The sequence below is a fragment of the Lithobates pipiens genome, unplaced genomic scaffold (genome assembly GCF_037356315.1).
Source record: "Lithobates pipiens isolate NorthernLeopardFrog02 unplaced genomic scaffold, aLitPip1_a1.2 Scaffold_8, whole genome shotgun sequence".
Taxonomy (NCBI): Eukaryota; Metazoa; Chordata; class Amphibia; order Anura; family Ranidae; genus Lithobates; species Lithobates pipiens.
Window position 1 is genome coordinate 642,514,871 of NW_027507903.1, and position 25,941 is coordinate 642,540,811.

At 45.8% G+C, this 25,941-nt stretch overlaps 1 protein-coding gene across 1 annotated transcript in view; it reads left to right on the forward strand.

Annotated features, from left to right (window-relative positions):
* EPO (erythropoietin) overlaps window positions 1-25,941 on the forward strand; it is a 78,745-nt gene that overhangs the window by 48,430 nt on the left and 4,374 nt on the right. The window contains exons 2-4 of the mRNA XM_077473867.1: window positions 7,473-7,594; window positions 19,406-19,480; window positions 23,066-23,230. Coding sequence (XP_077329993.1) covers window positions 7,473-7,594; window positions 19,406-19,480; window positions 23,066-23,230 — 362 coding nt within the window. The remainder of the gene's footprint in view (window positions 1-7,472; window positions 7,595-19,405; window positions 19,481-23,065; window positions 23,231-25,941) is intronic.

A 25,941-nucleotide genomic window follows, 5' to 3' on the forward strand; every position in this document is an offset into this window, starting at 1 on the left:
TTACACAGAGCGGTGGGCAGTGACAAGCACCTACAGTACATTCGGTACAGCAAAAGACCTCCAGAAAAATGGAACAGTGACAATATATCACTTCAATTTATATGTTTTTTTTTTTACTTCTTATTCCTTTGCTTGAATCTTTATATAAAACATTGCAGACAGACTCAGGATTATAAAATAAATTATCCTGGAATTGTAGCTTCAGAACTTACAAAGCCCCATGAAAAACTAGACATTGTATATGGCTCCTCATACAGAATGGAGTTTGCTGCTGACACTATGCAGACCAACTCTGAGGGTTCAGCTTGACTTGCTTCTGATGGCCTGCCGGCTGCTGGATTAATTGTTGCTGGATGCCAGTTGGACTGTATTGGTGTCTTGCTGGTGAGTGCAACAAGGGAACATTTTGGTGCGGCACAGTGGTGTAGTGGTTAGCACTCTCACCTAGCAGTAAGAAGGGTCGCTGGTTCAAATCCCAACCACGACATACTTGCCTGGAGTTTGCATGTTCTCCCTGTGCCTGCGTGGGTTTCCTCCCACACTCCAAAGACATGCAGGTAGGCTAATTGGCCTCTGTCCCAAATTGGCCCTAGTATATGAATGGGGACCTTGGAGTGTGGGCTCCTTGAGGGTAGGGACCAATGTGAGTGTGCCATGTACAGGGATAGGGACAACTGTAGACACTCACTCAGGTTGGACTGGTGTCTTTATTCAACCTTACTATGTAACTGTTTTATAATGTGTGAATACTTTTTACTTTATGTGGCCTTAGGTCATATGGTCTGTAAAACCTATGGGTTTAGGTCATATGGTTTTTCTACACTTAAGGCACGTGGCTTTATAAATTTGGCACTGTTTCGTTTGTGCACTGATTGTAGTTATTAGCTTCTGGCATAGGTGTCTGAAAACCTTCCTTTATGGGCAGGGCAGAGATGGACACACAAAATGGAGAACATGACAAGCTCCAGGACTGTTGCACATACAAACGAAGTGACCTACCACTCCATGATGTTTAATACAGAAGCAAGTCATAGTATAGTTACGGTAGCTGGGCACTTGCCTTAGAGCAGGGGTGTCAAACTCAATTTCAGTGCAGGCTGCATCAGCATTATGGTTGCCCTCAAAGGACCGGTTGTATCTGTAAGACTATACATTTATTCAGGGCTTTTTTTTCTCAAAAAATAGGTGTAGGAACTCAACATCGCCCCCCCCCCCCCATGCTGAAACGCATTGAAAAGTGGATGTGGCCAAATTACAGTGGGAAGATCCTCAAGGGGCAATAAATACCAAGAATATGTTATGTGTGGCATTTAGGGATACGCTACATACAGAGTCCAGTTTCATGGGTGCACTACATACAGAGTTTAGAGGTGTGCTGTGTACAGAGTGCAGGGTTGAGGAGTGTGCTACGTACAGAGTGCAGGGTTTAGGGGTGTGCTATGCACAGTGTGCAGGGTTCAGCTCTCTTTCACAGGAATGTTAACATATCACTTCCACCCCTACTCAGCTCTGATCTCTGCACCACTTTCCCTCATCCCCTACCCCCACCCCCACCTCTGCAAACATCTCCTTCTACAGGCCTCACCCTCCTCTCTCCCAAACGCCTCCTCTTATCTCATATACCTGGCAGGGCTCTAGCACCTCCTGACAGACTTCACCTCTCTCTCGTCTGTAGAGAGAGCCTTGGTCACGGTGCAGCTTTGTCAAAAACCGCAAATCAGACTGAGACAGAGGTACAGTTAAATCAAACTTGTTTATTAATAATAATAATAATAATAAAAAGGTAAACAGAGTAGTCAAAACATAGCCAGAGTTCAGGTACCGGAACGGCTAGTCAGACAAGCCAAAACGTCAGGGAGCCAGAGATGAGCGTAGTAGAACAGCAAGCAGGATCTGGAGCCAAGCAAGTCTTTAATAGGAACACAGGAAAGTGTCTCTAGAGATGTGACCAAGGCGAAGGCAGAGATCATCTGGATTGGACAGCTTAAGTAGGCAGGAATGATGAGCAGGATATCATCAACAGGTGAGTCACTGTGGAGAGAAAGGAGCTGGCAATTAGCCAACAGCTGAGTGGCCAGCTTTGAGAAGGAAGGGCTGACCCCAGCCCTGACAAGCTTATCATGTAATGCCCCATCCCACACCGGACCTGCATTTCCCTTTTCCTGCCCTGAGTGCAAGACAGGCAGGGATCTGTGAGAGTCACCGAGAGGAAAGCTAACCTTGCAAACACAGAAGGCTTTTGTGTTTACAAGTAACAGTGGTGAGTGGAGTGCGAGAACCGCTTCGGCTGAAAAAAGCCCTGAGTCCAATTCAGCCTGCAGGCCTTGTGTTTGACACACATGCCTTAAAGCAGTGAAGGTGAACCTTGGAACCCCAGATTTTTTTGATTTTTTTGGAACTGCATTTCCCATGATGCTCATGCACTCTGCAGTGTAGTTGAGCATCATGGGAAATGTAGTTCAAAAACATCTGGGGTGCCAAGGTTCCCCATCACTGCCTTATAGTGTCTAAAAAATTCACTGAACCATTTTTTTTGTGCAATAAGGTGAAATGTGTTTTCTTGCTCATTGTACACTCCCAGTACACTGACCAAGCTATCACAAACAGTTCCCACTCAAGGCTTCTAATCAGAGACCAGTGGAATGGCACCTGATCATCTGACCATCATTGCCACGATGACACTAAATGCAGCATTCAAACATTTTTTGTATGATAAAAGCAAAAAGGCAACTTACATGAAGTCAGTTTATGAAGAAATGTAGAGCATAACAAATCGGAACATCCAGGGAACCCTGTTGCAGAGGCATTCAGTCCAGGGATTTTGCAACACTGCCGCCATCTGGGTCAGACACTGGGGGATATCCACAGGGTATGGCTATGCATGTCAAGGTATTCCTGCCTCTTTGTCAAGCCTATGGCTATGGCCTATGGCTTGACAAAGAGTCAGTAGTGCCTAGAAATGGATTTGACATCATTTATTGGGTTCCTCTGGAGTCTCCACCCCACTGGGAAGTGTCCTGAGCTCCCTATGCATACCCTGATGGCGGCAGTGCTGTACAATCCCTGCACTGGATGCCTCTGCTACAGGGTTCCTCGGATGTTCTGTTTTTGCATGCCATCAAAAACTTACTTCATGCGAGTTGCCACTTTTTGTTTATCATACAGAAAATATTTTAATGCTGCGTTTAGATGGCACCCTGTGTGTTGGTTTTTAGGTCTTGATTCAGAGATTTCTTCCGTCTCTCTGGAGGAGTTGCATCTTATGAAAGGAAGCTTACTGGATTCAACCCCTGACATACCTGATAAAGACTGGTGTATTGGTTATGCATCCCAGTGTTTTTTCTCTGATATAAGGAGGTTAACCATACACTACTTATGCCATTAAGGCATTCTTTTTCATGGTTATTGAGGCCCTACCTTTTATAGTCTCTTTTTTCCAACTGTGCACCTACATTGTTACCCTGTCATAGGTACCAACACACATTACATAGTCATGGGCCACCATTGTCATCTTCAGGAAGCCTGCCCTAAAAATTGCCATGCAGCCATCACTGGAGTGCATGCACAAAAGAAACTCACATCTTCATTTGCTGCTGACAGAATGCAGATAACTTGTTAGATGTGGGTTGAATGTATCTGCTGTCAAAAGCTGTGTGTGAGAGGGACAGCCAACAGTGGGTGTGTTTTCTGAAAAAAAGTTTTCAAACCAGTGGACTACAAAAATAAAAATAATTGTGGTAGGTTGGTGCACCAGGCAATGCCTGGATGGAAAACTGGAGCCCTGGCAGGTGGGTTGTTTTCCCCAGGTGTGTTTTCAAGGTTGGGTGTTGTCTTTTATAGGGAGTGCAAGTGGTCCTTAAGTGGTTAAGATACCTACTCTGACTGGACTCTTTGGAACCTATTTGTAAAAATGAGTGAAATATTTTTGCTTCATTGCACTTGGCTTTGTTTGCGGCTAAATCTAACCTTTATAGAAATGTACTCAAAGCAATGTGAGGGACATTTAGAGAGACTTGTTGATAAGGACCCATTCACACCATAACATGCACATCGACATGCTTGCGTTGTGGTGCGTAGAATTAGGCAGCCTAATTAAAAAGAATAGTCTGTCAATACACCTAAGCATAGGAACAAATCGGTCCTGCATTCCTCAATGTGATGTAAAACACAAAGCATAGGTATTTATGTGTTGTGATAAACTTTATGGCAGGTTTTCATTGCAACACAGTACAAGTCACACAAACAGTGCATTACTGTGCATCATGTTTATGTGTGTTATAACCTATATTATGGTGTGAAGGAAGGTAAAACAATTTGGAAAAAATGTTTCTCAAATGATGCTACCCAGGGGTAAGTTCTTTCTTCAGCTCCTCCCACCATAAAGAAGAATTGATTTTTTCTGGTTCGATCTTTATACTACCTTGGGGAAAATCCTTTCTTCAGCCCCTTTCTCTTATTGAATTTATTGGATGATTCTTGGTTTGCGCTTTATGAATGATGCTCCCTTGTGTGTCCCTCCATTGAAAGTATCCAATTCTGTCTTTGTGAATTATGACATCTTGGGTGAAGTCCTTTCTCCGGCCCCTCCACCATTAAAATGAATAGCCGATACCTGGTTGGATCTTCATAAATGATGCTACCTTTGGAGAAGTCCTTTCTACAGCTTTCACTCAGTTAAAAGTAATGGAAGATTCCAAGTTTGATCTCTGTGAATTCTGCCTCCTTTGAAGAAGACCTTTCTTCATCCCCTCTCCTCAGTAAAAGTAATAGATGCTTCGTACTTTGATCTCTACGAATTATGCTTCCTTTGAGGAAGTCCTTTCTACAGCCCCTCTCCCCATTAAAAGTAATAGATGCTCCTTCGTTTGATCTCAATGAATTATGCTCTCTTTGGGAAAGTCCTTTCTCCTTCCCCTCTCTTCTCCCCATTAAAAGTAATAGATGCTCCCTAGTTTGTTCTCTACGAATTATGCTCCCTTTGAGGAAGTCATTTCTACAGCCCCTCTCCCCATTAAAAGTAACAGATCCTTCCTAGTTTGAACACTATGAATTATGCTTCCTTTGGGGAAGTCCTTTCTACAGCCCCTCCCTCTGTTAAAAGTAATGGATGAATCCTGGTTTTATATTTATGAATTATGATGAGAAAGTCCTGTTCCCAGCCCATCCCCCATTGAATTGAAAGTAACAGATGATTCCTGCTTTGGTTTTTTTTTATGGTCTCTTGGAAGTCATTTCTCCGGTCCTTCCCTCCATTAAAAATAATGGGGTATTACTGCTTTGATCTTTATGGATTATGCTTGCTTGGGAAGTCCTTTCTGCATCTCCTCTTCCCATTAAAAGTGATGGATGATTCCTGGTTTTATCTTTATGAATTATGCTCCCTTGGGGGGAAGTCCTTTCTCCATCCCCTCCTTCTATTGAAAGTAATGGAAAATTCCTGGTATGACCTCTATAAATTATGCTACCTTTGGGGAAGTCTCTAAGCCCTCCCTCCATTGAAAGTAGTGGACCATTTCCTGTTTGACTTTTATATATTATGCTACCATAAGGGAAGTGATTTCTCCAGTCCCTCCCTCCATTAAAAGTAATTGATGATTCCTGGTTTGGTTTTTGTGAATTATGCTTCCTTGGGGGAAGTCCTTTCTCTAGCTCCTCCTTCCATTTAAAGTAACAGATGATCCCTGGTTTGATCTTTATGAATTATGCTCCCTTGGAGGAAGATCTTTCTCCATCCCCTTAGTCTACTAAAAGTGATGGATGACTCCTGGTATGACCTTTATAAATTATGCTACCATTAGTACCTTTCGGGAAGTCTTTGTGAATTATGCTTCCTTGGGGGGAAGTCCTTTCTCTAGCTCCTCCCTCCATTTAAAGTAACGGATGATCCCTGGTTTGGGCTTTATGAATTATGCTCTCTTGGGGGAAGATCTTTCTCCATCCTCTTAGTCTACTAAAAGTGATGGATGACTCCTGGTATGATCTTTATAAATTATGCTACCATTAGTACCTTTAGCAAAGTCCTTTCTTTAGGCCCTCCCTCCATTGAAAGTAATTCACCATTCTGTGTTTGAAGTGTATATACAGTATTATGCTACCATAAGTGAAGTGCTTTCTCCAGCCCCTCCCTCCATTAAAAGACGAGTCCTGGTTTTGGCTTTATGAATTTTGCTTCCTTGGGGGAGGATCTTTCTCCATCCCTCCCTCTATTGAAAGTGATAGATGATTCCTGGTATGATCTTTAAAAATGATGCTACCTTTGTAGAAAACCTTCCATTTAGACCCTCCGTTAAAAGTAATGAACCGTTCTGTGTTTGATATCTATATATTATGCTGCCATAAGTGCTTTCTCCAACTCACTCCCTCCCTTAAAAGTAACTGGTTTGGTCTTTCTAATTTATGATCTCTTGGGGGAAGTCCTACTGCAGTGCTCCCCGTCCGCCCTCCATTGAAAGTAATTCATGATTCCTGGTTTGGTCTTTCACTGTATAAATTAGGATGTCTTATCCCGTGTACACACGACCTGGCCTTTCCGGCAGACTCGGTCCGGCTGGATCAGTCCGTCGGACAATCCGATCGTGTGTGGGCTAGTCTGATCATTTTTCGAAAAAAATCAAACGGACCTAGAAATAGAACATGTTTCAAATCTATCCGACGGACTCAATTCCGACGGACTAACAATCTGGAAAACCGCTCGTCTGTGTGCTAGTCCGAAGGACCAAATACCACACAAGGGCAGCTATTGGCTACTGGCTATTGAACTTCCTTGTTTAGTCCTGTTTACGTCATCACGTTCAGAATGAACGGACTTTCGAGCGAACTTAGTCCGTTCATGTGTGGCCAAGTCTTTATGAATTAAGTCTGTCGGAACTCTGCCGAAAGTCCATCGGGAAGACCTAGTCTGCTGGAAAGTCCGGTCGTGTGTACGCGGCATCAGGGGAAGTTCTCTCTCCAGCACCTCCCTCAATTAAAAGGTAACATATGATTCCTGGTTTGATCTTTAAAGATTATGCTTGCTTGGGGGAAGTCCTACACCAACGCCCCCCCCCCCATTTAAAGTAATTGATGATTCCTGGGTTGGTCTTTACTATAAATTAAGACCTCTTAGGAAAAGTTCTGTTTCTCCCGCACCTCTCTCCGTTAAAGGTAACAGGTGATTCCTGGTTTGAGCTTTATAAATGATGCTTCCTTGGGGGAAGTCCTTTCTCTAGCCTCTCTCACCAATGGGTGGTCCCTGGTTTGGTATTTACTATATGAATTATGATGCCTTGGGTAAATATCTTTCTTCAGCCCACTATCTATGGATAATAATTGATTTTACATCCTGTTTGGTGTTTATGAACTGATAAAAAAAAAAAGAAGGTATTTAAACTTGATTTGGCTGGATATTAGGATATAATAGGAACCGATTTCAGCCTGGTATACACGGGACATCTTCAGGGTAACTCCCATGCGGTCTGTGTTCTGTCTTCCAGGTTTACTTATCCTGCTACAAATGTTGCTGGTTAATGTGAAGCTTGTTACTCCTCAGCCGGTCTGCGACAGAAAAGTTCTGGACAGTTATATCAGAACTGCTGTGGATGAGGCTAAAGTGATGGTGAGTTACCGGCAAGGTAATGTGAAAATTGACGACATTAGAACGCTCTAGCTTTCTTTTCAGATACGTTATTAAAGTAGATTGAAAACGATCACCAAACTTCATGTAAGTGTTAAAGAGATGCGGCCACCTTGCCTGTACAGCATTCCCCCGCCGTCACAAGCTGGTATGAAGGAGCATGTGACCTCCTACCTGAACCTATCAGCCAATCCCTAGGCCCGAGCGCTGTCACTTGACAGAGAGAGTGATGCCACCGCTCCTCCTGGTCACTGGCATTGGTGATTTCAGTGCCATTTGAGATGGAGGAGCAAGGAGATGAATATAAGGGGGTCGGCAAGGTGGGAAAGGTGACTCTTTAACACGGTAAATTGTAGCTAAAGCCAAAGCTTTTTTTTGTTGTGGATGAAATGGGAAAGGAATAGAACCTCTGTCAGGTTTACATTGCAAATAAGTCTGAAATTTATATGCAAGACCGAAATGTTGGTGTGCAGATATAAGTCAATTGGTTACAAAAGCCAAATCATTTAGGGGCTTTGCGCAACCTCCTTCATCTCCTTTGGGAGATAACAAGTAACAAAAAGAACATTTTTTATGCACATTGAAAGCTATGATATTAAAGTCGAACACCAGTAAGGCCGCGTACACACGCGCGGACTGTTCGCCCAACCTTGTTCGGCAAACAGTTTGTCAAACAGTCCGCTCAAAATTTGCATGAGCGGACTTGCCCACACACGAGCGGACTGTTTGACGAACAAGGTTGGGCAAACAGTTCGCTCAACTTTTGAAATGAACGGACTCGCCCACGTAAGGAGGAGGCAAATCCGCCCATTTCGAGCGCGTGTACAGGTGGGCGGGGCCCGCGAAGGATACGTCGCGGGCTCCGCCGCCTGGAATGGGCTTAAAGGGGAACCCCAACGCCGAAAAAAATCGGCGTGGGGGTTCCCCCCAAGTCCACACCAGACCCTTGTCCGAGCACGCTACCCGGCCGGCCAGGAAAGGGGGGCGAGCGAGCGCGCCCCCCCTCCTGAGCCGTACCAGGCCGCGTGCCCTCAACATGGGGGGTGCCTTGGGGAAGGGGGGGCCGCGCGGCCCCCCCACCCCAAAGCACCTTGTCCCCATGTTGATGAGGACAAGGGCCTCTTCCCGACAACCCTGGCCGTTGGTTGTCGGGGTCTGCGGGCGGGGGGCTTATCGGAATCCGGGAGCCCCCTTTAAGAAGGGGGCCCCCGGATACCGGCCCCCCACCCTATGTGAATGAGTATGGGGTACAATGTACCCCTACCCATTCACCTGTGAAATAAAGTACAAAAAAAAACACAACACATAGAAAAAGTATTTTATTGCACAGCTCCGGGGGTCTTCCGTCTTCGGGGGTCTTCTCGCCGGACTCCTCCGCTATGTGTGTGTAGCTCTTTTGCTAGCGGAGGAGTCCGGCTTTCTTCCTCCCCGCCGCCGGCCTCTTCTCCCGACTTCGGGGGTCTTGTCCCCCTCTTCGGTTCTTCTGCCGGGCCACCGCGCCTGGTCCGGTGGCCCGGTCTTCTGTCGCCGCTGCCTTCCGTTCTTCTGTCGCCGCCTTCGGTTCTTCTGCCGGGCCACCGCGCCTTCTTGTAGCTCTTTTACAGGCGGTGGCCCGGTCTTCTGTCGCCGCTGTCGTCGCCGCCGCCGCCGCCTTCCGTTCTTGTTCTTCTTCTTGTTCTTCTTGTTCTTCTCCTGGAGATGTTGACTCGACGAGCTCTCCGGCCGGAATGCCAGGGACGCGCTCTGCTGCCACTTATATAGTGACAATGGGGCGGGGTCACATGGTATATGTCACATGGGTTGGTCACATGGGTTGATGTCACATGGGGACTATGACATCGTAAGGGGGCGGGGTCACCATGTGACCAACCCATGTGACATATACCATGTGACCCCGCCCCATTGTCACTATATAAGTGACCTCACAGCGCGTCCCCGGCATTCCGGCTGGAGAGCTAGTCGAGTCAACATCTCCAGGAGAAGAAGAAGAAGAACAAGAAGAAGAACAAGAACGGAAGGCGGCGGCGGCGGCGGCGGCGGCGACGACATCGGCGACAGAAGACCGGGCCACCGCCTGTAAAAGAGCTACAAGAAGGCGCGGTGGCCCGGCAGAAGAACCGAAGGCGGCGACAGAAGAACGGAAGACGGCGACAGAAGACCGGGCCACCGGACCAGGCGCGGTGGCCCGGCAGAAGAACCGAAGAGGGGGACAAGACCCCCGAAGTCGGGAGAAGAGGCCGGCGGTGGGGAGGAAGAAAGCCGGACTCCTCCGCTAGCAAAAGAGCTACACACACATAGCGGAGGAGTCCGGCGAGAAGACCCCCGAAGACGGAAGACCCCCGGAGCTGTGCAATAAAATACTTTTTCTATGTGTTGTGTTTTTTTTTGTACTTTATTTCACAGGTGAATGGGTAGGGGTACATTGTACCCCATACTCATTCACATAGGGTGGGGGGCCGGTATCCGGGGGCCCCCTTCTTAAAGGGGGCTCCCGGATTCCGATAAGCCCCCCGCCCGCAGACCCCGACAACCAACGGCCAGGGTTGTCGGGAAGAGGCCCTTGTCCTCATCAACATGGGGACAAGGTGCTTTGGGGTGGGGGGGCCGCGCGGCCCCCCCTTCCCCAAGGCACCCCCCCATGTTGAGGGCACGCGGCCTGGTACGGCTCAGGAGGGGGGGCGCGCTCGCTCGCCCCCCTTTCCTGGCCGGCCGGGTAGCGTGCTCGGACAAGGGTCTGGTGTGGACTTGGGGGAAACCCCCACGCCGATTTTTTTCGGCGTTGGGGTTCCCCTTTAAGCCCATTCCAGGCGGCAGAGCCCGCGACGTATCCTTCGCGGGCCCCGCCTACCTGTACACGCGCTCGAAATGGGCGGACTTTCCGAGCGGGAACAGTCCGTTCATTTCGAAAGTACAGCGGACAGGCCCACACACGGGCGGACTGTTCGCTCAAACACAGTTTCAGCGGACAGTTTTTCGGAATTTCCGAAAGACTTTGTCCGTCCAACTGTCCGCTGAAAGCCCACACACGAGCGGACTGTCCGCCCAAACACTGTTCAGCGGACAAGGTTGGGCGAACAGTCCGCCCGTGTGTACGCGGCCTAACTCTTGTCGATCCCATAATGCATATACAGTATCTCACAAAAGTGAGTACACCCCTCACATTTTTGTAAATATTTGATTAGATCTTTTCATGTGACAACACAACTACAATGTAAAGTAGTGAGTGTACAGCTTGTATAACAGTGTAAATTTGCTGTCCCCTCAAAATAACTCAACACACAGCCATTAATGTCTAAACCTCTGGTAACAAAAGTGAGTACACCCCTAAGTGAAAAATGTCCAAATTGTGTCCAAAGTGTCAATATGTTGTGTGGCCACCATTATTTTCTTAACCCTCTTGGGCATGGAGGTCACCAGAGCTTCACAGGTTGCCACTGGAGTCCTCTTCCCTTCCTCCATGATGACATCACGGAGCTGGTGGATGTTGGAGACCTTACGCTCCTCCACCGTCAATTTGAGGATGTCTCACAGATGCTCAATAGGGTTTAGATCTGGAGACATGCTTGGCCAGTCCATCACCTTTACCCTTAGCTACTTTAGCAAGGCAGTGGTCATCTTGAAGGATTGTTAGAGGTCATTATCATGTTCAGCCCAGTCTCTGAAGGGAGGGGATAATGCTCTCCAGTATGTCACAGTACATGTTGCCATTCATGGTTCCCTCAATGATCTGTAGCTCCCCAGTGCCGGCAGCACTCATACAGCCCCAGACCATGACACTCCCACCACCATGCTTGACTGTAGGCAAGACACACTTGTCTTTGTCCTCCTCACCTGGTTGCCCCCACACACGCTTGTCACTGTCTGAACCAAATAAGTTTATCTTGGTCTCATCAGACCACAGGACATGGTTCCAGTAATTCATGTCCTTGTTTGCTTGCAAACTGTTTGCGGGCTTTCTTGTGCATCATCTTTAGAAGAGGCTTCCTTCTGGGATACCAGCCATGCAGACCAATTTGATGCAGTGTGCAGCGTATGGTCTGAGCCCTGAGAGGCTGACCCCCCACCCCTTCAACCTCTGCAGCAATGCTGGCAGCACTCATATGTCTATTTCCCAAAGACAACCTCTGGATATGACGCTGAGCATGTGACCTCAACTTCTTTGGTCGAACCATGGCGAGGCCTGTTCTGGGTGGAACCTGTCCTGTTAAACTGCTGTATGGTCTTGGCCACCGTGCTGCAACCCAGTTTTTGGGTCTTGGCAATCTTCTTATAGCCTAGGCCATCTTTATGTAGAGCAACAATTATTTTTTTCAGATCCTCAGGGAGTTCTTTGCCATGAGGTACCATGTTGAATGTCTAATGACCAGTATGAGAGAGTCAGAGCGATAACAGCAAATTTAACACACCTGCTCCCCATTCACACCTGGGACCTTGTAACACTAGCAAGTCACATGACACCAGGGAGGAAAAATGGCTAATTGGGCCCCAATTTGGATATTTTCACTTAAGGATGTACTCACTTTTGTTGCCAGCGGTTTGTACATTAATGGCTGTGTGTTAAGTTATTTTGAGGGGACAGCAAATGTACACTGTTATACAAGCTGTACACTCACTACTTTACATTGTAGACAAGTGTCATTTCTTCAGTGTTGTCACATGAAACGATAGAAGAAAATATTTACAAAAATGTGAGGGGTGTACTCACTTTTGTGAGATACTGTATGTGGCAGCAGGGCAGGTTAGCCCCAAGGCCCACATGCTGCACATATACATCCATGGACACTGAGGTTTCTGTGCTGAGAGTGACAGCTAATCACAGTGATCACATGAGTCTGTCCCACCTTCTAGCATTTCAGGGGCTGCCTGGAGGCAGCAGGAATGGGTTAAAGACAAATACTGAATAAAGTAATGATAGTTGTCTTCTAATATTATAATTATAAAGCAATTATGATTATATTGTCAATGAAAATAATAGAGTTTATAACAAGAATACAATATATGAAATGGAATAACCGTACCAATAGAAGAGTAGATAATAATATTTGGTGATGACCGCCCTTTGCTTTCAAACCAGCCTCAGTTCTTCTAGGTAGACTTGCACACAGTTTTTGAAGGAACTTGGCAGGTAGGTTGTTCCAAACATCTTGGAGGGCTAAGCACAGATCTTCTGTGGATGTCGGCTGCCTCAAATCCTTCTGTCTCTTCATGTCATCCCAGATAGACTCCATGATGGTGAGATCAGGGCTTTGTGGGGGCCAAACCATCACTTCCAAGACTCTTTACGCTAAAGATAGTTCCGAATGACATTGGCTGTATGTTTGGGGTGGTTGCCCTGCTGCACAATAAATTTGAGGCCAATCACACACCTCCCTGATGGTATGGAATGATGGATAAGTATCTGTCTGTATTCCTCAGCATTAAGGACACCAGGGGCGGACCGACAACTCATGGTGCCCCGGGCAATAGGAGATCATGGGGCCTCCTGTGTCCACACTCAAGCCACACCCACACCAAGCCCCACCTACATGAGAACAGGAGAGAAAGAGAGAGAGATGGGAAAGTAGGAGAGAGACGGTGAAAGTGGAGAGAGGGAGGGGGGAAAGAGGGAGGTGAGAAGGGGGGGGGGAGAGAGAGATAGAGGTGAGAGAGAGAGGCAGAGAGAAAGGGGGTGAGAGAGGTGGGATGGGAGGGAGAGAAGGGGTTGAGAGAGAGAGGGGTGAGGGGGGATAAAAGAATGTGGTGGGGTGGGATTATAGAGAGAGCATAATAGAGGGGATGTGAGAAAGAGGAGGGGGTGAGAGAGGGGGGACAAGGTCGTGAGAGAGAAAAGGGGGGCTGAGAAAGAGAGGTGGGTGAGAGAGGAAGGGGGGCTGAGAAAGAGAGGTTGATGAGAGTGAGAGGGGGTGAGATAGGGGGGACAAGAGGGTGAGAGAGAGAAAGGGGGGTGAGAAAGAGAGGTGGGTGAGAGTGAGAGGGGGTGAGATGGGGGGACAAGGGGGTGAGAGAGAGAAGGGGGGGTGAGAAAGAGAGGTGAGTGAGAGGGGGTGAGATGGGAGGACAAGGGGGTGAGAGAGAGAAAGGGGGGTGAGAAAGAGAGGTGGGTGAGAGTGAGTGGGGGTGAGAGAGAGAAAGAGGGGTGTGAAAGAGAAGGTGGGTGAGAGTGAGAGGGGGTGAGAGGGGGGACCTGGGGGTGAGAGAGAGAAAGGGGGTAAGATTGAGAGGTGGGTGGGAGTGAGAGAGAGTGAGAGAGGGGAGACGAGGGGGTGAGAGAGAGGAAAGGGGATGAGAAAGAGAGGTGGGTGAGAGGGGGTGAGATACAGGGTAGAGAAAGAGAGGTGGGTGAGAGTGGGAGGGGGTGAGACTGGGGGTCGAGAAAGAGAGGGGGCGTGAGAGAGAGGGGAAACCCTTATTAGACCCAAATACACAGGAGACCTCTCCCCCCGGACCAACAACTCTTGGGGCCCCCAGGCCAATAGAAGATCATGGGGCCTCCTGTGTCCACACTCAAACTACACCCACACCAAGCCCACCTACATAGGAACAGGAGAGAAGGAGAGAGATGGGAAAGTAGGAGAGAGGTGGAGGAAGGGGGAGAGGGAGATGAGAAAGGGGGGAGAGAGAGAGATGGAGGAGTGAGAGAGGCAGAGAGAAAAAGGGTTGAAAGAGGGGGGATGAGAGGGAGAGAATGGGTTGAGAGAGAGGGGGGTGAGGGGGAGGGGGGATAAAAGAGGGTGGTGGGATTATAGAGAGAGAGAGCATAAGAGAGGGGTGTGAGAGAGAGAGGGGGTGAGAGAGGGGAGTGTGAGAGGTGGTGGGAGAGAGAAGTAGTGAGAGGGGGTGAGAGAGAGGGGAGTGAGAGAGGAGGTGGGACAGAGAGGTGGTGAGAGGGGGGAGAGAGAGAGGGGAGGGGGAGAGGGTGGTGGGAGAGAGAAGTGGTGAGAGGGGGTGAGAGAGAGGGGAGTGAGAGAGGTGGTGGGAGAGAACAAGTGGTGAGAGGGGGTGAGAGAGAGGGGAGTGAGAAGAGGTGGTGAGACAGAGAGGTGGTGAGAGGGGGTGAGAGAGAGGGGAGTGAGAGAGGTGGTGGGAGAGAGAAAGTGGTGAGAGGGGGGTGAGAGAGAGGGGAGTGAGAGGAGGTGATGGGAGAGAGAGGTGGTGAGAGGGGGTGAGAGAGAGGGGAGTGAGAGAGGTGGTGGGAGAGAGAAGTGGTGAGAGGGGGGTGAGAGAGGGGAGTGAGAGAGGTGGTGGGAGAGAGAGGGGGGTGAGGAGAGAGGAGAGGGAGAGAGGTGGTGGAGAGAGAGAGAGGGGGGTGGGAGAGAGAAGTGGTGAGAGGGGGGTGAGAGAGAGGGGAGTGAGAGAGGTGGTGGAGAGAGAGGTGGTGAGAGGGGTGAGAGAGAGGGGAGTGAGAGAAGTGGTGGGAGAGAGAGGGGGTGAGAGAGAGGGGAGTGTGAGAGGTGGTGGGAGAGAGAGGGGGGTGAGAGAGAGGGGAGTGGGAGAGGTGGTGGGAGAGAGAGGGGGGTGAGAGAGAGGGTTGAGAGAGAGGAAGTGAGAGGGGAGAGGTGGTGGGAGAGCGAGGGGGGTGAGAGGAGGGGAGTGGAGGAGGTGGTGGGAGAGCGAGGGGGGTGAGAGAGAGGGGAGTGAGAGAGGTGGGTGGGAGAGAGAGGAGAGGGGGTGAGAGAGAGGGGGATGAGAGGAGGGGTGAGAAGAGGTGGTGGGGAGAGAGTGAGTGAGGGGTGAGGAGAGGGGGGGAGAGAGAGAAGAGAGTGAGAGAGGTGGTGAGAGGGGGTGAGAGAGAGGGGGAGCGAGAGAGAGATGTGGTGAGAGAGAAGAGATGGTGAGGGGGTTGAGAGAGGGGGGGGAAAGGGGGTTAGAGAGAGAAAGGGGAATGAGAAAGTGAGGGGGGTGAGAGTGAGATAGGGGGATGACCCCTCCCTCCCCCCAATCAAATTACACCTGTATAATGTTCTACAACTTTCACATGCCTGTAATTAGCCACGGTGAAAGAGTTATGCCGCGTACACACGAGCGGACTGTATGGCGTACTTAGTCTGTCATACAATCCGACGGACAGTCCGTCGTACTTTCCACTGAACGGACTTGACCACACACGGATACACAAACAGTCTGTCGAAAGCTTGCGCGATGACGTGTACAGCACGTACGACGGGACTAGAAATAGGAAGTCCAAGACACAGCAAAGCACCCTTCCGCCGTGTAAATCCTTTCTGGGCATGCGCCATTCTTAGTCCGTCGAACTAGCCTACTGACGAGCGGATTGTCCGCTGAAACCAAAGTACGACGGACAGAATTAAACCGAAATACTTAGTACTCCGGACTGCACGCTGAAAAAGTCCGCTGAAGCCCACACACGAGCGGATTGTCCGCTGAAATGTGTTTCGACGGACTTAGTACGCCATACAATCCGCCCGTGTGTACGCGGCATTAGTGTCTTGTCATGTTATCTAACGTCACAGACTCATCTCACTCCTCTCGGCTCCATCACTAGCTGCATGTAGCAAGGCACCACAGCCCAGGACCCCGACCCACTCCGCCACTACTTCACAGGCAAGCTACTTCCAGTATCAGTGTGACTACCTCCTCTGCTCCCCTCACCATCCCTGGCAGTCCTCTGCTCGTCATGCCTCCTTATCTGCTCCCATCCTGGACTCCCCTCATGGTCCTCCTTCCAGGCCCAGCTCCGAGTCACATTCCTGTCTGAACAATGTTTCTGGGTTTCAGGCGGACACATTATTCGGACAGACCTAAATATAAGACACGTGGAGCCTCTCATAATGCCCCCTACTGACACCGAGCACTGCCCAAATGGTCAGTCCACCCCTGGAGGACACCATTGATCCTGACCAAGTCTCCTATTTGCAGAAATGCAGCTCCAAACTTGCAAGGAACCTCCACCATGCTTCACTTTTGACTCATCAGTCGCACTGCTGCCTTTTTTCTGCAACCCAGTTCCCACAGTTGAGTCGCTTAGACTTGTTTCCACGTTGGCGGCTTTTTTGGATTGTAGTTCTTCCATGAAGACCACTTCTGGCCAGACTTCCCCAGGCAGTAGATGGGTGTAACTGGGTCCCTCTGGTTTCTGTGTATTTCATGTGCTGCATTAGGTTTCCTTGGCTGGCCAATGCATCTACGGTCCTCAACATTGCCCGTTTCTTTGTGCTTCTTCAAAAGAGTTTGAACGGCACATCTTGAAACCCCCGGTCTGCTTGGAAATCTTTGCCTGGGGGAGACCTGGCTGATGCAGAATAACTACCTTGTGTCTTGTTGTGCTGAGCCTTGCCATGGTGTATGACCTGTGATGTGACAACTGTCTTCCACAACCTCACCTTGGTAGTAGATTTTGGCCATTCCTCACCCAGTTTTAAGCCTCCTATACCAATGTTTCATGAAAATGATGATCATTAGCACCTGCTTGGACTATGTGTAAGTGTAAGAACTGGTGCTGGTTTAAAGTCAAAGGGTAGTCATAGCAAATATTAATTTGATTTAGAATTGTCTTCTGTTCACTCACTTTGCATTTTGTAAATTTATAAAAAAAAGAAAAAATGTAATATATATTTTTGAAAGCATTCTCACTTCACAGCATTTCTTCACGCCTGCCTAAAACATTTTTGCACAGTACTATATACACTATATTATCAAAAGTATTGGGACGCCTACCTTTACACACACACATGAACTTTAATGGCATCCCAGTCTTAGTCCGTAGGGTTCCATATTGCGTTGGCCCACCCTTTGCAGCTATAACAGCTTTAACTCTTCTGGGAAGGCCGTCCACAAGGTTTAGGAGATGTGTCTATGGGAATGTTTGACCATTCTTCCAGAAGCACATTGGTGAGGTCAGGCACTGATGTTGGACAAGAGGGGCTGGCTCCCATTCTTCGCTCTAATTCATCCCAAAGGTGATTCTATTGGGTTGAGGTCAGGGCTCTGTGCAGGCCAGTCAAGTTCCTCCACCCTAAACTTGCTCATCCATGTCTTTATGGACCTTGCTTTGTGCACTGGTGGGATGTCATGTATGAACAAGAAGGGACCATCCCCAAACTGTTCCCACAAAGTTGGGAGCATGAAATTGTCCAAAATCTCTTGGTATGCCGACGCCTTAAAAGTTCCCTTCACTGGAACTAAGGGGCCAAGCCCAACCCCTGAAAAACAACCCCCACACCATAATACCCCCTCCACCAAATGATTTGGGGCAGTGCACAAAACAAGGTCCATAAAGACATGGACGAGAGAGTTTGGGGTGGAGGAACCTCAACCCAATAGAACGCCTTTGGGATGAATTAGAGTGGAGACTGTGAGCCAGACCTTCTTGTCCAACATCAATGCCTGGCCTCACAAATGCGTTTCTGGAAGAATGGTCAAACATTCCCATAGACACATCTCCTAAACCTTGTGGACGGCCTTCCCAGAAGAGTTGAAGCTGTTATAGCTGCAAAGGGTGAGCCAACTCAATATTGAACCCTACCGGCTAAGACTGGGATGTCACTAAAGTTCATGTGTGTGTAAAGGCAGGTGTCCCAATACTTTTATATATGACATCAGATACAGGAGGGAGTGGCGTGGGCATGGCTATGCATTTTGAGGCAGCAGGCTTGAGAAAGAGGCATTGCTGCCTCAAAACACACAGACACGCCCCCTCCACGACCTCCACCACCTGAAGCCATTGGACGTGTTCTCAAGCTGTCAGACTGGCTCCTGAGCTGATGTATTCCCTTTTGTGAGCTTGTGCATCTCCTAACACTGGTGGTGTCACTTCCATCTGCTTCAGACGACCCAGGTCCTCATAGATGATGACTTTTAAGCTTGATATGCGCTTTTATTCCTACTTCATGTGAGAGGCTAATTTCATTTGCATTTTTTTTTAAATTTTTTATAATAAATCATTTAATCTGCTGCACTTAGAAGCGCCCTCTTCTGTCTTCTTTACATTACTACAGATTTTCCTTCTTTCTGCTGTGGAGCTGCACTAAGCCCTTTAAGGCCAGCTGATATACCTTACTTGGTATCCATTTATTGCACTTTTATTGTTATATATTTATTGCACTACTTAAGCGCTTTGGTTCTAATCCATTGATTGGCGCTTTGGAATGGTCTGGCTATAGCACTGCTCAGTAGAATATATATATATATATATATATATATATATAGATTATATATATATATATATATATATAGATATATATATATAGATATATATATATATATATATATATATATATATATATAGATGGATAGATAGATGGAAATATATATAAAATATAATATAAAAAAAATTCTGTTATGTTTGAAAACAAAAAAAGCCTTTTTATGCTTTGTCAGTTAATTGCAATTTATTAATTTCTCACTCTCTTTTTGTGAAACGTTTTGTTTTATTTTAATAGATTTCTCAAGAAAATGTTCCTTTTATTTTCATTGGTTTATTAGTAGCATTATTTTTGTAAAAAAAAAAAAAAAAATCTGCAACAAAAAAAATCTGCAAAAAAAAAAAAAAAAACATCAACTGATACGTAATTAACTTTGGCAAAGATTGTCCCAATGCATAACTTTAGCGTTGTGAAAAATGGTACATAAAACAAAAACGACTAATTTATACTAATGGTAACATCAGTTGTTTTTTTGCCAAAAACAAAAAACAAAACTCGATGACAGTATGGGGTGAGAAGAGCAATTTGCAATGACTGAACAATGAGTGTGATCAGCAGCTGCAAAGACAAAATATCAAACTGCACCACTTTCAATTCACTGTTATAGGCTCATCCTTGTTCTCCTATATAGAATGTTCCGTGTCAGTTCCCCGAGGACGTCATCTTACCAGAGCCAAGTATGAATGCAGAATGGCGGAAGCTGCAGGTAGGAATCCCCGGCCAGATTGTTAGGATCCTTTTTTTTTTATAATACTATATGTGCATAAAATCCCTATCATTATAATTGTTATATCTCTTAGGTTTTCACTTTATTTATACTGTACATAATATATATAATATTAATAATATATAATGATATTATATATTCATTTATTTATTTGTGTATATTTTAAATAAATTATTATTTTTAATCAGTATATATCCAATATCGAAATAAATATACATTTTTTTGTTAGCAGATGTGAAGCCCTAGTACTCTTTTTTTTATTTATTTTCTATTTTTACTGGACTAATCTCAACTGCTTTACTGATAGCAAATCTCAACTGCTTTACTGATAGCAAACTGTGCCCCCCCCCCCCCTCCCCCATGTTTATTACAAATGAGTCAGTGTCTTTTCAAGACAATATTTAACATATCAATTAAATTGTCCCGGCACTGATAGTAACCTCAAACATTGATGCCAGTGGACACAATAATAACCCTCAGAATTGGTCACAGTTTGTGAAATAATAACCCCCAACATTGGTGCCAGCTTCTTCAATAACAACCCCCAGCATTGATGCCAGTTTCTTCAATAATAACCCTCAGCATTGGTGCCAGATTCCACAAGAACAACTCCCAGCATTGGTGCCAGTTTCCACAATAACAACCCCCAGCATTGGTGCCAGTTTCAACAATAACAACCGCCAGAACTGGTGGCAGTTTCCACAATAACAACCCCCAGCATTGGTGCCAGTTTCAACAATAACAACCGCCAGAACTGGTGGCAGTTTTCACAATAACAACCCCCAGCATTGGTACCAGATTCCACAATAACAACCACCACCATTGGTGCCAGTTTCTGCATTAAAATCCCCAGCATTGGTGCCAGTTCCTACAATAATAACTCCCAGCATTGGTGCCAGATTCCACAATAACAACCCCCAGCAATGGTGCCAGTTTCTGCAATACTAACCCCCAGCATTGGTGCCAGATTCCATAATAACAACCACCAGAACCGGTGGCAGTTTCCACAATAACAACCCCCAGCATCGGTGCCAGTTTCCACAATAACAACCGCCAGCACTGTTGGCAGTTTCCACAATAACAATCCCCAGCATTGGTGCCAGTTTTTACAATAACAACCCCCAGCATTGGTACCAGTTTCCACAATAACAACTACCCCCAGCCTTGGTGCCAGATTCCACAATAAGAACCCCCAACATTGGTGCCAGCTTCTTCAATAACAACCCCCAGCATTGATGCCAGTTTCTTCAATAATAACCCTCAGCATTGGTGCCAGATTCCACAAGAACAACTCCCAGCATTGGTGCCAGTTTCCACAATAACAACCCCCAGCATTGGTGCCAGTTTCAACAATAACAACCGCCAGAACTGGTGGCAGTTTCCACAATAACAACCCCCAGCATTGGTGCCAGTTTCAACAATAACAACCGCCAGAACTGGTGGCAGTTTTCACAATAACAACCCCCAGCATTGGTACCAGATTCCACAATAACAACCACCACCATTGGTGCCAGTTTCTGCATTAAAATCCCCAGCATTGGTGCCAGTTCCTACAATAATAACTCCCAGCATTGGTGCCAGATTCCACAATAACAACCCCCAGCAATGGTGCCAGTTTCTGCAATACTAACCCCCAGCATTGGTGCCAGATTCCATAATAACAACCACCAGAACCGGTGGCAGTTTCCACAATAACAACCCCCAGCATCGGTGCCAGTTTCCACAATAACAACCGCCAGCACTGTTGGCAGTTTCCACAATAACAATCCCCAGCATTGGTGCCAGTTTTTACAATAACAACCCCCAGCATTGGTACCAGTTTCCACAATAACAACTACCCCCAGCCTTGGTGCCAGATTCCACAATAAGAACCCCCTAGTATTGGTGCCAGTTTCTTCAATAATAACCACCAGCAATGGTGCCAGTTTCTGAAAAAAATAACCCCCAGCATTGGTGCTAGTTTCTGAGGTACTAACACCCAGCATTGGTGCCATATTCCACAAGAACAACTCCCAGCATTGGTGCCAGTTTCCACAATAACAACCCCCAGCATTGGTGCTAGTTTCCACAATAACAATCGCCAGCACTGGTGGCAATTTCTACAATAACAACCCCCAGCATTGGTGCCAGATTCCACAAGAACAACTCCCAGCATTGGTGCCAGTTTCCACAATAACAACCCACAGCATTGGTGCCAGTTTCCACAATAACAACCGCCAGAACTGGTGGCAGTTTCCACAGTAAAAACCCCCAGCATTGGTGCCAGTTTTCACAATAACAACTCCCAGCATTGGTGCCAGTTTCCACAATAACAACCCACAGCATTGGTGCCAGTTTCCACAATAACAACCGCCAGAACTGGTGGCAGTTTCCACAGTAAAAACCCCGAGCATTGGTGCCAGTTTTCACAATAACAACCCCCAGCATTGGTTCTAGTTTCCACAATAACAACCACCAGCATTGGTGCCAGTTCCTGCAATAATAACGCCCTGCATTGGTTCCAGATTCCACAATAACAACCTCCTGCAATGGTGCCAGTTTCTGCAGTACAAACCCCCAGCATAGGTGCCAGTTTCCACAATAATAACCCCCAGCTCTGGTGCCAGTTTCTGCAATAATAACCCCCCAGAATAGATGCCAGTTTCCGCCATAATAACCACCAGCATAGTTAACAGATTCCACAATAATAATCCTCAATTTGGTGCCAGTTTCTGCAATAATAACCCCTAGTATTGGTGCCAGATTCTACAATAACAACGTCCAGCATTGGTGCCAATTTCCACAATAACAACCCCCAGCATTGGTGCCAGTTTCCACAAAAAATAACCCCAGCGTTGTTGTTGCCAGTTTCTGTAGTACTAACCTGTAGCACTGGTGCCAGTTTCTTCAATAATAATTCTCAGCATTGGTGAAACTATGAATCTCCCTGAGACAAGGTCATCTAGTGCCCATGGTGAAAATGGCAAACTGTGCCCAGCCCAAACCGTGTCAGCATCTTTTCAAGACACGAAAATATTAAAAATATGAATCAAATTGCCCCGTCACTATTAGTAGTCCCCAAGCTCTTTTATGCCTTACCAAATCTGAATCCCTCAGTAGGGAGTAGTTGACCTTTAATCCTATATTTATTTATATTGGCTACCAATAATTTAGTACCGTAATAATTGTAAAAATGATAAATAACTAACTAATATACCACCCCAGCCAGACACAACTGCTGTTTGGAAGAGTGACGCAAATCAGGGCGCCGACCTCATAAGAACGTTGCTAAAGATGATTGGTGCTATGGGGTTAATCAGCACTTCCTTCGATGACAATGACACGGTGACAGGAAGGCATCTGACGTAACCACTTCAAAGTCAATCGGATAATCGCAAACAGCTCCCAGTTTGAACTTTCAAGAAAACAGGCCTTTTCGAAAAAAACCCGTAATAACGTAATAACTAATCTGGGCGCTTATTAAGGTCACGAAGCGCGTATCAAAGGAAAACTGCAATAAGTGTCTCTGGATTTCTTCTTCCTTCTTCTTCTTCTTTGTAAAATGATATCATTTTATACCCGTAGATATCTCAGCAGAGGGATGAAGTGCAGGAAGGACTTTCCTTACTGATCAGCGCTGCCCCGAAGATTACAAAGTTCATCTCGGAATGTAAATTGGAGATCTCACTCCAGAATTTCCCCAGCAGAGTGCGGACCATGAAGAACATCCTGGACAGAACCAACACCAAGGTCAGATGTGCTTCTTAACCACAGACTAAATCTGGTACCCATGTTCACCCTTCTGCTGGTGGACTGGATGACAAAGTAGTTAGTTACATAGGATAGAAAATTAAAACAAATCCATGAGGTTCAACCAAAACAAAAACCCCTCTTGTATCCTCAAACCTTCTTCTGATCAATAGATAGGCATAAACTGTTAGAAAAGTGGACAAGGAAGTAGATGCTTCACCATCCTCAAAAGTAATCGGATAACTTCCATTGACTTGGAACACCCACTTGGACTCCTGTTTCTTGGTTTGAGCCTTCAGCAGCATTTATAAACACTGTTCAGGCTGGAGATAGAGAGATACAAAGTAGCATTGCTTAGAGACATTGATCAGACAAGCGATAGATGCATACAAAGTAACATTGTTTATAAACATTGATGAGATGAGAGATAGAAAGATACAAAGTAATATTGTTTATAAACATTGATCAGACAGGAGACCGAGAGATACGAAGTACAGTGTTTATAAACATTGATCAGACAGGAGGCAGAGAGATACAAAGTACATTGTTTATAAACATTGATCAGACAGGAGACCGAGAGCTACAAAGTAGCATTGTTTATAAACATTGATCAGATGAAAGATCGAGAGATACAAACTACATTATTTATAAACATTGATCAGACAGGAGATCGAGAGAGGCAAATTAGCATTGTTTACAAACATTGATCAGACAGGATAGAGAGATACAAAGTAACATTGTTACATTTGTACTGTTGCTACTCTGTTTAAATTATGTGCAATTCAAGGGAATAGATTTCCACCTGCTTATCATGTCAGTAAAGTAACCTGTGAAGGCTTTTGCCCCCTTAATGACCAGGCCATTTTTTGCAATAAGGCACTGCGTCGCTTTAACTGACAATTGCGAGTTGTACCCAAACAAAATAGTTTTTTTTCCCACAAATAGAGCTTTCTTTTGGTGGTATTTGATCACCTCTGTGTTTTTTATTGTTTTCGCTATAAACAAAAAAAAAAATTCTACTTTTTGCTATAATAAATATCCCAAATAAAAAAAAAAATAAAAAAACAATTTTTTTTTCATCACTTTAGGCCGATACGTATTCTTCTACATATTTTTGGTAAAAAAAAAAAAAAATGCAATAAGCATATATTGATTGGTTTGCGCAAATGTTATAGCGTCTACAAAATAGGGGATAGATTTATTGGATTTTTATTATTATTTTTTTTACAACTAGTGGCAGCGATCTGAGATTTTTAGCAGGACTGAGACATTGCAGCAGACAGATTGGACACTTTTTTTTTGGGACCAGTGACATTTATACAGCGATCAGAGCTAAAAACTGATTACTGTATAAATATCCCTGGCAGGGAAAGGGTTTAACACTAGGGGGCGATCAAGGGGTTAAGTGTGTCCTAGGGAGGTGTTTATAACTATGGGGGGAGGGGACTGACTGTGATTGGAGAGAGATCACTAGGAACAGCAGACCTCTCTCCTCTCCCTGACAGAATGGGGATCTGTCTATTTACATTGACAGATCCCCCCATTCTGCCAGTCGGATTATCCGACAACACGGTCCGATCGGACATTTTCCGTCGGAATTTGTGACCGTGTGTATAAGGGCTTAACCTTTGCCACTCCAACCGAATTTTAAAAATGAAATTTTAGCTTTTATTCGGAAAACAAATAATTGGGTAGTAGGCGCCCGGCCTTGCCGTCAGTTCTGAAAATGTTTTAATTTTCACCCGGCTGGCTTTGTGGAAAGAAGAAGGAGCTCCAACCTGCAGGGCTATAAAACAGCAAGTCCGGCGTCTTTCCATGTATGCTGGATATCCTGTGATCTGGAGCTCTGACCCTTCATACACACATGGAAAACTCCTCAATGTATTCCATCCCTAGGGGGCTTCACATGCTTCCAGCACATGGGATCCAGGGGCTATAATACTGCACAATTCTATAATAAGAATATAGGAAGATATCATGGAGGAAAGTGATAGACTTATTAGAAGATCCCCAATGGGATACAGATGGAAAAAAAAACAAAAGTGATTTCAACCATTCCATACTCCATCCAAAACTAAAGAGGTTTTGACTTTAGATATACTTTAAAAGTAATGAGTAATAGGTAGGGGGTTTCTTTCTCTTTCTTTCTTATTTTCTTGTTCTCCCTTTCTTGCTCTTTCTCTTTTTTTCCCCCTTTATTTTTTTTCTTTCTCTCTTTCCTTCTTTCTTATTACCTTTTTCTTTCTCTTTCTTTCTAACTTTCCTTTTCCCTTTCTTTTTCTTTTTTCTTCTCTCTCTTTCTTTCCATCTTGTTTACCTCTTTCTTTTCCTTCTTTCTTTCCATCTTTCCCTTTTTTTCATTCTTTTTTTCTTCCTTCTTTCATTCCTTTTTTCTTTTGTTTTTTCTTTTTTTTTTCTCTTTTTCTTTCTATCTCTCTTTGTTTTTCTTTTTTTTTGCACCTTCTTTTTTCTCTTTATTTTTTCCTTCTTTCTTTCTCACGTTTTTTATTCCTGCTTTCTTTCCCTCTTTCACTTTTTTCATTCTTTTTCCTTCTCTTTCTCTCTCTCTCTCTTTCGTTTTCTCTCCCTTTCTTTCTTTGTTTCTTTCCTTCTTTCTTTCTTTCTTTCTCACTCTCTCTCTTTCTCTCTTTCCTTCTTTCACTCTCTCTTTCTTTTATCATTCTTCTTTCTCTTTCTTTCCCCCCTTTATT